General features: G+C 39.6%; 2 protein-coding genes across 5 annotated transcripts in view; one reads left to right on the top strand and one right to left on the bottom strand.

Annotated features, from left to right (window-relative positions):
• The window catches only part of Cmss1 (cms1 ribosomal small subunit homolog), a 302,226-nt gene that overhangs the window by 90,476 nt on the left and 199,401 nt on the right, over positions 1–12,349 (top strand). The window lies entirely within an intron of this gene.
• The window catches only part of Filip1l (filamin A interacting protein 1 like), a 245,065-nt gene that overhangs the window by 91,014 nt on the left and 141,702 nt on the right, over positions 1–12,349 (bottom strand). For both annotated transcript variants that reach the window (XM_031364147.1, XM_031364148.1), the window contains exons 2-3: positions 1,328–1,583; positions 439–612 (exon numbers count right to left, since the gene is read on the bottom strand). In XM_031364147.1, the coding sequence (XP_031220007.1) occupies positions 439–612; positions 1,328–1,573 (420 nt within the window). In that variant the 5' untranslated portion in view covers positions 1,574–1,583. The remainder of the gene's footprint in view (positions 1–438; positions 613–1,327; positions 1,584–12,349) is intronic.

Raw genomic sequence — 12,349 nt, 5'->3', positions numbered from 1 at the left:
ATTAAAGGCATGCGCCACCACTGCCCGGCTGATAATTTCTTTTTAATGATCAAACTTTGTATGACATAATACCTCACTATTTTAACCTTGATAATTGAACTGGATCTGCTTTTTATTATAGTCTGGATAGCCATCAAGCCCCCCCCCCAATACATATACTTGCAGGATTTGTATATATGTAAGCTCTTCCATTTTATATTTCAGTATGATTGTAAGAAACAAGAAACAAATGAAGGTGGAAGCATCTTGGCTGTCATTCATTTTTCTCTCCCACAAAACTCGTAGTATTTATCGATTTGGGTAGGTTTTAAGAGCATCAGGATGTGCAATTGTGAAGAACTGAAAAGGGGTGCGTGTCAGGATCACTTGGTGTGCCCAGGCTCTTGACTGACAGTGTGCTTCTGCCTTCTAAGTGCCCACGCCTGATGTGGTGCTTACCTCATTCATTGGTTTCTCATAGATGTCCTCCTGCCATGGGGCAGACTTTGCTTGAAAAGCATCTCTCTGGAGAGCCTCCAGCACCTTTTTTGGAGTGACAAACCCATACTGAGCTTCCAGCAAAGCCAGGTCTATTTTTTCAGCCCTTAAAATGCCTATGACTTCATCTCGAGCCTAGAAGAACAAACAGTATTTCAGAAAGATTGCTTATCTACTCCCAGGCTCAGCACACAGGCTCATGTGACAGCTGATGGTGTTTTGCATGCTCTTTCAAGAAAAAGGTACCATATTTGGTACCTTTTGGAGAAGGTGACCAAATCACGTCCCTTCATTCTTCTTACACTTCACTTACGTGTTAACAGTTAACAGGATTTTACAAAAGTAATCCCTTTACTGCATTGGGGGCTATTTCATTGGTTTCCAGCAGGAGAGGAGATAACTCTCAGTGGACTGTCATTTGGACTTTCAAAAGTTAGGAAGTAAGATTCTTCTTATGTGTAGCAGCTGTTTGTAGTTTTTTATAGAAATAAAATGATTAATGATGCCGAGGAGCTAGTTTACATGGGGTACAGAATGCTCACTGTTGTTTAAACCAGTGTAGAAGTGATCTGTCTGGCATGATTACTGAGATGAGCCTGTGAGCAGAGGATGTGGCCTTTCACGGCATGCATGCCGATTTCATGTCATGATGACAACCCCCTTTTAGATATGATTAATTGCAATTATTTCTTGAGTTAGTAGAAGAGAATTCTCTTTGTGTAGTCAAGCTTTGCTTTTGGAGATACATGAATATGAACCACAGCTATCAATTTCTCTCGCAGCAAGCACACGAAATTCACAACTAGGCTTCCCCTTAGATCATGGTAGGGATGGCCCCAGCCGAGCTGACCTGCAGTTCTCCCTCCAGAATGCTGAGGAGAAATAGTAAGTCATCTCTTGAGAGGTCTTCTGTTTGGTGTCCTTTGCCAGTGTGTGACCCCTCTGACACGGGACGTAGAAGGGCCCCTTCTGACTCGCTGGAGGAGTCTTTTTTTTGTGCTCTGTGCTTCATGTCCTGGATACTGTCCTGGAATTTGCTATGTCTTGGGATTTGCTTTGGGGCTGAGCCCTCAGCTTTGCTGCTTCTGGAACGCATTCTTCAAGGACTAGGAAAAGAGAAGACAATTTGTACCTCTTACTAGACATAGAGTGTTATAAGTACCTATTACGCCTTAACAACACTACCTTCTTGTAATATTTACCACAGGCCCAAAGTTGATCTTTCTAATATGTACAAGAGGGAAGGGTATTAGCAGATTCATAAATCACGGTCTTATTTACACTTCTCCTTTTAAAGTCAACATTTTAAAAGCTTGTTCTGCTGTGATTAAAGCCACTTATGTCCATGGGTAAACAGACTGTGTTTGAACTGCATCCACCACACATTCCACCACAGGAACTCAGGTCATACCTCCAACTGTGGCTCAGTGCTTACTTACATCAAGACATACTTAACATAATTGCGAAAGGATGAGTGTGCTAATGGTTTGTTCTTTAGCTTCATATTACTTCCTTTTGAAGTTGTTGCTACTTATTATATGTACATTTTCCTCTTGTTAACACTGAGAAAGGTAGGGCAGAAAGTCTGCTAGAGAATACTTTAGGTTACTTTGTTATTAAGGCAACGTTCAGTATTAAAAACACCCAGTCTCACTCCTTAACTATATTCCTAACAGCCTACCAAAATTCCAAAAGTATAACTGAGATAAGTCACAGCTCATATTTGGTATTCTCACTTGTTTAACAGTGGCATCTGGGAAGAATAGCTGACCGGAAATGGACCATATGAACTCCATAGCTGAGGATAAGCTAGTCAGATTATGGACAATAAGAAAAACTATTTTATGTTGAGGTTTCTAACTAGATTGAAGCTTATCGTGGACTCCAGTAACTAACATCCAGGCAGATAACTTTCCAGTGTTCATTTTGTCGAGGAAGTATTTTCACTATATATAAAAATCATTATGTAGACCAGGCTGGCCTCAAACAAGCGCCAACCCTCCCGTCTCTGCCTCCAGGGTACTGAATGAGAGCAGTCATGTAGTACCATATCTAGTTAACCCCCACCCCATAATTAAATCACTGGTGCTTACTTTCAGTACCCAATAATATCCTTTAAAATTGGGGGGGGGGGACTGCAAGCATACACGTTAACTGCTGCCATGGGCTACTGTGTATACTTGTGACCCTTTAGTAAGTTACTGTGTATAAGAGAAAACAGTTTTACATGTAGTGTATTGTGGAAGCAGTTATGTGCACATCACTGAATAATATGTAGTATTGCTTTGCATGTTTTTAGGCCAATGCCTATAGAATGTTTCTGAAACTTGATTTTATTAATCCTATATTTTAAAAATTCATCTTTTTTTCTGTTTATATATTTTGCTTGCTATATAGCGTTTCATTGAATAGTATGAATAGTATACCATTTACTTACTTACTTCATCTTTTCTCTTCATAGATTTTTAAAATAATTTACCCTTCCCCATCAAACAGACACTTGGGACATTCTTGCTCATATTTTTCTAATGTATATGCATTTTTTCTTAGAAATATTTTTTAGGAATACACAATAAAAAATATGAGTGGAATTTTGAGCTGTGAAGTATGTGTGTCCTAAAGTATCACCTGATATGCTTGTTCCTCTAAGTGGAGCATTGTGGAGCACCTTTTGCATGCTACCTCAAGACCCTTGAGAACACTGTGAAGTCCAGAATAGTATCTTCGTTGTGTAGTGAGGATATGGAGTACAGGGGAATTTCTTAATATAGGAAGTGAGAGCACATGTAGTCACTGAGCCCACATTTTAAAAACCGATGTCAAAATGCCAATGTGCTATATTGCTTAAGACAAATACAAAACAACTGCCCAAAAAAAGAAAAAGAAAGACATAATTCTTGCTGCCTGGCTATAAGGAATTCCTAACATAAGTGCAGTATCAATGAACAGTGATCTGTGGCAGAAGTTATCACTAGTTCTTTCCTGAGTATCCAGGGACAGTTCACTAATTTGAGAAAAGCAAAAGTACAGAAGTAGGTGTATGTGTGTGTGTGTGTGTGTGTGTGTGTGATTGCTTGCATATAATTTATTTTGTTACTTTGTTACTTGGATTGGTTCCAAATACCTGAACTCTGACAAACCTTTTTCTCAGCCTTTGAAGTGACTGGAACTAAACCATACCAAGTAGACATTATGATGAATGGGAGAGATGACAATGGAAAATTTTACTATACATATACTAATTTAATTGTAAATGGTGTTCATGCACTTGTATATTAACATAGTATGTGCTTTATGAAAATGTATTTAAGAATAAAAAGGGAAAAGATAAATATAAATTGCATTTTTAATAATTTTTCTCCAGTCATTGTATTTTCTTGAATACATCAAGGATAGCCTTGCTCTGCCCTGGAGAAACAATGTGTCTCATAATGTATATCTTGGGTGGGGAGAGTTGCTGAGGATAGTGCCAATTATTTGTTCTACTATAGAGCTGTTCCCCAAGCCCTCATATGGTTAATCACTGTTGTCTCCTGAGATGTACCTTCCCTGATGCTCCAGTTTGAGTGAGTCTTCCACGGGGTGACCAATTTTGCTCCTTGTACTTTGTGGGCCTTCTGTCTCAAGTGTATATCATTGTTCCAAAGTATTCTAAAATTACAACAGTAATGGCCACCATGACTCAGAATTCTACAGTTCACTCTGTAGCTTCATCCATCTTGCATTGGTCTAAGATGCAGTGCTTCACATGTATCTAGCTGTAGGCTATTTGGAGTGCTGGGGCTTTAGCCAGATTGCTATATGGTGTTTCTCTCTAACAATAGCTCTGGTCTCATCCTTCAGTAGGCTAGACCCATGTTCACCATTGTAGTGTCAGAGCAGCATAGCAACAGTGTGACAACTGCAACTCAAGCTCTTGCTTTCTGGGTTGATGTACATCACAAGGCCAGCCCCAGATACAAGAGTGGGAAAACAGATTCCTCTGTGGATGGAGGGAGATGTTCACACAAAAGAATCAGGCATTTGAAAAAAAAATCCACCTTGCCTACACAATAAAAAAATCCAATTTAAAAGTGATAAAAGCATATTTACCTCTTCAGCTGTATTTTTTCTTAAAGGATTTCTATGCTATATTCTGTGATTCTTTGATTACATACTCTTGTAGGGAACAGTTGCTTATGAATAAGAATCACCTTGTTTTCTGTTATTAATCAATAAGTATTCCTCTTCCCTTATCATTTCTAGGTATGCCTTTCCATCATAGCAAGGTAACAGGAGCTTCTTTTAGCAGAAAGCTTGCTCAGTGTTGCTCATGAAAACTGCCCAAGCTGCCGCAGAAGCCTGAGTAGCTTCCGTGCTTGCTGCTCTTCCCTCACTCCTAAGTGGTAAAGCTGAACTCTGACAAAGGAGAGCCAGTGACAATCTGCAAACAGAAAAAACAACTCCACAATTTTAATAGCATGGTTTTGGTTCTTTTATACATGACTATAGTTTGTTTTTTTGTTTTCTTTTGAGACTATCAGGTCTGTTTGGGAGCTAGGGTGCGTAGCTGTGTTATTGGTGATTAGTGGAGCAGCACTCACATTGATTGAGAACAGACCCAGCATGTATAGGTGCCTGGTCTACGGAGTGAATATGTCTCTACATGTTTACAGTGGTGGAGTTTCCTTCCCCCTCTGCCAACAACCACAACATGATCGGTAATGAGAAGTAATTATGGAGAGGAAGAAAACAAAGGCATGAATTTCATGATACTCATGCATTATACTATCAGTGACTTCATTGTTTCTCTTGGCAATTTTAAAATACATCTGTACATGGCTCAGAGATAGAGACCGAGGTAAAGAAAGATGTATTTGCAATGGTGGCTTAGGAATTTTTTTAAGTGTCATTTCCCAAAGCTTGCAGCAGGGTGGTGGATAATTGCTTTTTGCTTTAAATACTAAATGCCATATAATGGTGACTTGCTGCTTTCAGAAAGCACCAATAGTACGCAAGCTTAGCTGTCCTTTATATGATTATGACCTTTGAGCTCATGGACTGAGGATCAGGAAGCCTGCCTTCTGCTTCCAGTTCTTCCCTTAATTAGGCAGGCCTGACTTCCTGCTTACAACATGAGAAATTTGGGTTATGTTGACCCTATAAGATCATTCAAGATGGAACAAGAACCCAGGGGTTCTTTCCCTTGACCTCTACTTTGTTTCTTGCTCAATAAATAATAGATCCCCTGACAGCAGGGCCGAGGCCTGAGACTAGATGAACTCTGAAGTCTCGGGGCTTCCCACACTGCAGTTTTGTGATTCTCTGTTGTCTTGTATCTATGGATACAGATACCATGTAGTTGGCAGTGAGAAGTAGATTGAATTTTGTTTTCCTATGCAGTGACCTCCGTCTGTTTTTCTTTGGTTTAAGCTAGTTGAAATTATGGCATATTTTGGTAAGAATGTGTCAATGTAAAAGAAGGACCACAGAAAATTTGCAGCCTTTTTTTTTCTCTTAATTTAGGTATAGGAAGTCGGCATATGTAAGTAGAAACTTATTCTATTCACCAAGTCAAGTCCTTACCCATAAAACTTTTTGAAGTTACTTTATTAATCTTATATATCAAAGTGTTTATTCCACAGAACTGAGTAGTTATTCAGAAATACATTTAGTATTAATGTATGATTAATTTTACACGTGAATTATGAAAGAAATATGATAATATTTTATTTGTATAAAGTAACTTGGGAAAGTCTCCAAAAATAAGTTTGGGTCTTTTTCATTTAATATAATATTAAGGTAACCAATCAAAAGTACTTTGACTTAAAAAATAATAGTAGCTGTGATAACTAACATTTATTTAGTGCTCACCCTGTACCTTATTCAACATGGTTCTCATTAATTAACTAACTAATCAGTACAATATTATTTATTTTCCCTCTCTCCATTTTGTAGGGAAGAAAACTAAAGTTTGGAATTGTTAAATAACCTGTCAAAGATTATACTTCTAAAAAGTATAATAGCAAAATTGAGTTCTAATTTGGTCATCTGTGTACAGTACGCATAAAATCACCATCCTGTCGCTCGTTAGTAAGGATCCTGAATCACACAAAACTCCAAATAACATAAATCCACAAGCTTTGGCTCTGAGCACCTGGTGTCTTCAGTAGGATTTGTTTCCCTTCTATGCACTACACATACATAGAAACGTATTTGAATGTACAGTTACTCCCAACTATTCGTTTCCTTCCTGACCACCTTGCTAACATTTTAGAATGGCAGGAAACATGCTTCAGCACAGAATACAGAACAAGGTTTGTAGAACTTGGTAGCTCTGGGATTAAATCTTTGCTCCAAGGGGATGATTCTGCAGCCTCGGATCCGAGTCCTCCCTGTGAAGTGAAGATAATGGTACCTTCTAGTGGATTTATGGTGCACCCTGTGAGTGAGCACACAAGACTCCTATTGTTGATGCCCGTGTCCCCATATTTAGAGGACTTGAACCTCAGCATTTACTCAGGATTTACTGGATGACTGAATAATGCAGTTCTTCCTCAGCAGAGCTGGTTGGGTGAGGGCTGTTCCCTAGTAAAGATGACTCATCTGTAAACCACTGGGTAGAAGTGCAGCAAGAGACTCTGCTGAAGTGGCATGTAGCCATTCATACACTACCCATGTAAGTGTGCCATGTGTATTATCTTATATAAGCTTAAAAGACTTGTAGCAAAAAGTAAAACTAAACAGAAGTAGGGAAAGGCTTGATAAAGATGAAATGAAGTTGTAAACTCATGTCATCAAAGACCAAAGAGCATGTCTACAAGAAGCTGGGTGTGTGTTTACATACACACACGGTAATATGCTAGGTGGGGATGTGGCATTGGACCCTGAAGGCAAACTAGCCTTCTTCTTTTAATTTCACTGAATTTAGAACACACTTGATACCACTTCCCCTGATCATGGCTAATTCTCCTCCCTGGACACATAAAATGAGCTGAATGTTTGTCATACTTTTATTTGATCAGCATTAGCTTTGTTTTGGGGCATGTCCTATTTTATTAATATTGTGTTCTTGAAACTGGACTTAAACATGTGGGAAATTTTATGTGTGAATTGTTTATTTTGATGATTAGGGAACTGCATATAATGCAGAACAATTTTATGCTACCTCATTGCTGGGAATGACCCAAAGTTTTAAGTTTGAATAGCACATATTTTGATGATTTTTATTATTAACTTGCCTGATAGCTTTTCAGTTTCCACTTTCTCTGCATTAAACCATTAAGCTAAAACTTAGTTCCTTTAAGGGAAAAGGGACAGAACTGTAGCAAGAGTGCAGGGTTCTCAGCAGAGTGACTTAGGTTTTTAATATCATCTGCCTTATGGTAAATGTGATTCATGTATGAAAATGCTTTCTATAAATAGATGTTAGCAGTGCTAAGTCACAGAACAGCCAGGTTGTGCTTGCATGGCCAGCTTAGGGGAAAAAATCCTGTTGGAATTTTATTTGGTTTCTCAAAAAAGATTTTTTTTTTAAAGTTTCTTTTTATTGCCCTAGTCACCATCATTGAAGACATTGAACTCAGCCAGCTGTACTAAATCTATCTGACGGTGCCAAGACAAATCACAAATCAGATAACCTAGTTTAGTATTGAGCTCTTGTTATCTTTTTCTCTCATTTTTAATTAGAAGAAAATCACCCACACATTCTCCTATTGGTATTTTTTTTTTCCTGTGGGGCATGGACATGGCTCAGAGAAGGGAATGGAAAGTGGAGTCCCATTCCCAGCCATTCCCAGGGATCGAGTTCTAAGAGCAGACATTGCAGACTCAGATGTGAGCAGTCCCCAAAGCACCAGGACCTCAGGTCTTCCATCGCCACCTGCTCAGTGGCACGGAAAGAAAAGGGCCCTTCTTGTTAGTAGATGCAGCTGGCTCCCAGTATGGTCAAGTCGTATACCTGGTTCTTTCTCAGAACTAAAGCAGAAAGCTCCTTCCTTCACTATAGTGTCATTCTTTAATGGGAAGGATTACTCTATTCTAAATTCACAGGTTTTCAGCTGACTCCTTGTACAGCCAGGTTCCAGGCCTTGTCATCCAGCACACAGCATACTATGACTATGCCTCTCTAGACTGTTACTCTTCATTAGACCTGAGTCGTTCTGAGGAACACAATTTCTCAGATCTTAAACACCCAAAAAACAAAATAACAACAACAACAACACATACACACACATACACCAACAGATTATTAGGGGTGTGTTTATAGGGGAGATTTTAGCAACTCTTTACTTGTCAGCTCTCAGTTGGAATTTTAGATATAGACCCCAAAACTTAATAAGGGGCATTAATGAATACTTATTCCAGGTTAGCCTATCAAGTGGCTATTTATAAATATCTTTCATGTATCCATTGTTTACCCTCAAATGACAGCTATTCATCCTATTTTGCCAATGAGGAATTTTAGATTGGGAAGCTTAAATAACTTCATCAAATACTGGGCCAGTGATATAAACCTTTGCACTCTCCCACCCACCCTTTCTCTGTCCATCCATCCACCCATCTGTCCATCCATCCGTCCATCTATTGATCTATCTATCTATCTATCTATCTATCTATCTATCTATCTATCTATCTATCTATCTGTCTGTCTTTCTCTGTGTCTGTCTTTCTCTGTTCCCCGTCTGTCTGTCTGTCTGTCTGTCTGTCTGTCTCCCTCCTTGCTTAAGCTAGACCCACTGGCATTCACTGCCTCCATTTTGCTCTTTGGTTCTTCTGTACTAACTGTTGCAATCCCTGAAGCAGCTAGGCTGTAGGTACAGAATAAATAGCCTGCTGATGAGGTCTAAGGGGGCAAACTTACATCATGGCTTTTCTTAGCTCTGTGTGATGGAGAAAGGACAAAAAGAAATATAAAAATCTCTTGAGTATAAATAGTTGATTTATCCAAGTTTTCCATTACAAATCAGTGGCTCTTTAAAGAGTCTTTTCTCATTTAAGGTTGAAACAAGGCTAAGAATCATTTCCAGATCTGGGTGGAATAAAGGAGAAAAAAGAAAATTGTTTTCATGTAATTCAAGTTAGCTTTAAAAGCCATACTCCCAGGCCTAAATCAGGGGTCTCTTGAAAATCATAGGATTCTTTTAGGTTTTCAAACTACATCACTTATATATTTCTTCTTGCTCAGTTTTTTCTTAAGAAGTGAGGTGGTATTATGCCAGTCATTTAATCTTTCTCTTCTTTTTGAATGTTTTTTCTAATCAGGTCTAGATATGTCTAGTCTCCTAACTTCTGTAATTAAGGTCCCTAGAAGTTAGCAGATGTGCCTGAGGTCACACAGCACCAACACCAGTATGCAGGTCTCCAGCCCCACAGCTCTGTTGCTGTCTGTTTAAATATTCTTGCATCTATTAAAATGTTACTTGCTCATAATCCAATCTGCATTTCCAGCTCTAAAAAGATACAAATCCTCAAAAACAAAAACCTGTCTTTGAGAGTACTCAAGAGTCTCCCAGAAAGAATTGTTGGCTTTCTCAGCCATCTTCCTTATCCTTTACAAAGCAGGTCAGGTCACCCCAGTGCCTTAGCAGTCAGACCAGTCCAGTGGAGCAGATGTTTAGGTCCAAACTCTAGACCTGTACTAAACAAGACAACAGAGGATGCTGATTTAGAACAGTGTGCTCACCCAAAGGTTAATGAAGAGTTTCAGAATCCATCATAGGAGTAACCCAGAACTTACTAGCTCCAGAGACCATGCTAGCATACTTGAGATGCATGGTCTTCTTGGAAAGAAACCCTATGAGTTCATGTTATGAACAATCCCTGCTTTAATATGGGTTCCAAGAACCTAAGCCTTATGAGGTTCAGTCAGCCTGCCCCAATCCACAGAGATGGTAAGTGGCAAAGCAGGAACTCTTACTGACTTCAGATCTAATCCAGTCTCTGTGAACCTTGTATGTTGCATGAGTTCTTTCTCATTAGAATTAATGACCTGTGTCAAGTTAGGACAGATACCTTCACCAGAGTGCTAACAGCTGTGTCAGCAAAATTTTTGAGGTGGCCCATCCTGTTCCATGAACCACCTGCAACTGGAAGCAGTGAGAGATTAAAACAGTATGGTTTACATTCAAGCTGTCGTAGGCATTGGGAAGAAACATGGTACAAAATCAGGAAGTCTGTATAAGTAACAGGTGCACAGGTATATCAAGGAAAACACATTAGCCAGGTCACCATGGAAAGGTATCATGGCTCCAGCTAGACCCTAAGAGTTTGGGTCAGCGCTTGGGTCTTCCAACTGATGTGTTTTCCTTATGCCCTCACTGAGGAAGTGCCAGAGAGGGGAGCTGGCCTTCGGTAGAATCAGCTCCATCAGAAGAGAGCTTTCCCTGTGTTGCTGTTTTCTAGCCTGTGGAGTGGGGCTGGATCTCATACACTCTGAAGTCTGTGGACTGCAGCAGGTCCTCTGAGGCTGAGACACACTGAGTTTGAGGATTCTGCCTGCCCACTGTGTGTGGTTCCATGTAGCCCTTTGTTAGAAAGCATTCAGGGCCGCCAAGAGTGTGTGTTGACCAGGAGGTGGCTGCTGCTAGGAGCTGTAAGTAAATAAATGGATGTCAGACGCTTACAATTAGGGGGAAACAAAGAACTGTCCCCCTCCCCACGTGTCGCCTTGGATGTTTTGGGTAATGATCATGAGGCCTTTACACACAGACTAAACTAAGCTCTTTGTATTCTTTGCAAGGTGGAGAGCTTGCCAAGCCGATTTCAGCATGCAAAACACAGACAATTATTCTCTTGGCATTTAGAGGCCGCCCCTGTTTTTACTGGGGAGGGATGGGTGGCTGGTTGATGGAAGAAGGCTTTATAAGGAAAGGCAAGCCAACTTCACCCCATATCCCCTTTAAAAGAAGCCTCTTCGACTCCTTTTTTTGTTTTGTTCCTTGCCTGTCTACTCAACCACTCATTACAGAACCAACAGGAGGCCTCAGGCCCAGACGTGTCACACTCAGTAACGTTGACAGTGTCACTTACTGTGATTGTTTTCATATCTTCTGTCTAGTAGCTCTCCATGCAATTATGCTATTTCTTTTGTGGATATATGGTTACATATGGTTAGTGAGTATATTTCTGGTAGTAACCAATGAAAAGGCAGAGTCCTTGATTATGGTCTGGGCCCATTGTGTACCATACGTGTCATGATAATGGTAGCCTCTGTTCCCAGATCTGCCTTGGCCCTCAGAGTTTTCAAAGGGCCCTCCATCCTTACTCCAAAAGGATGTGAGAGAACAAAAGTTGCTGAGGCAAAGCCTGTGCAAACTCTAGGCTTCCCGTAACCAAAATGGGAACTGCCTTCTTACTTAAAAACTTAACTGTAGTTTTGGTTTCTGTCCTTTGGTTCTGACTGAAAGGTCAGTTGCGTAGCAGGGTGAATACATACAGTGTCACCTTGAGCGAGCCACTACATTCTCAGTGTCTTTATCAGTTGGTAGAAAAACAAACAACCCTGTGATGACCTTGGGCCCCTTACTTCTCAGGGTGCTAACAGGGCTATATTTCAAAGCACTAAATGTTTGCCCAAGAGGTACAAAGAAGTACACTGTACCTATTTTATAACTTCCTAAGCAAAAAGGAATAATAGCTAAAAGACTGAACAATGCAACATTTTCAGTGGTGCTTTTAGCCTTCCAAGTCTAAAGTTTAATTTTTGTTTTGTAATTGCTTCTAAGTTCTGAGAACCAGTTTGAGAATTATTTCATATGTAGGAATAACTTTTTTTCTGATGTTGCTAATCTTTCTCTTAAAATCAGATACAATGACTAACAAGGACGTTCTTTTTTTTCTTTTTTTAAATTTATTTTTTTATTAGATATTTTCTTTATTTATATTTCAAATG

Source organism: Mastomys coucha, unplaced genomic scaffold (assembly GCF_008632895.1).
Source record: "Mastomys coucha isolate ucsf_1 unplaced genomic scaffold, UCSF_Mcou_1 pScaffold12, whole genome shotgun sequence".
NCBI classification, from domain to species: Eukaryota; Metazoa; Chordata; class Mammalia; order Rodentia; family Muridae; genus Mastomys; species Mastomys coucha.
The sequence above is the reverse complement of the archived record's forward strand: the minus strand, read 5'-3'. Positions and strand labels throughout refer to the sequence as shown.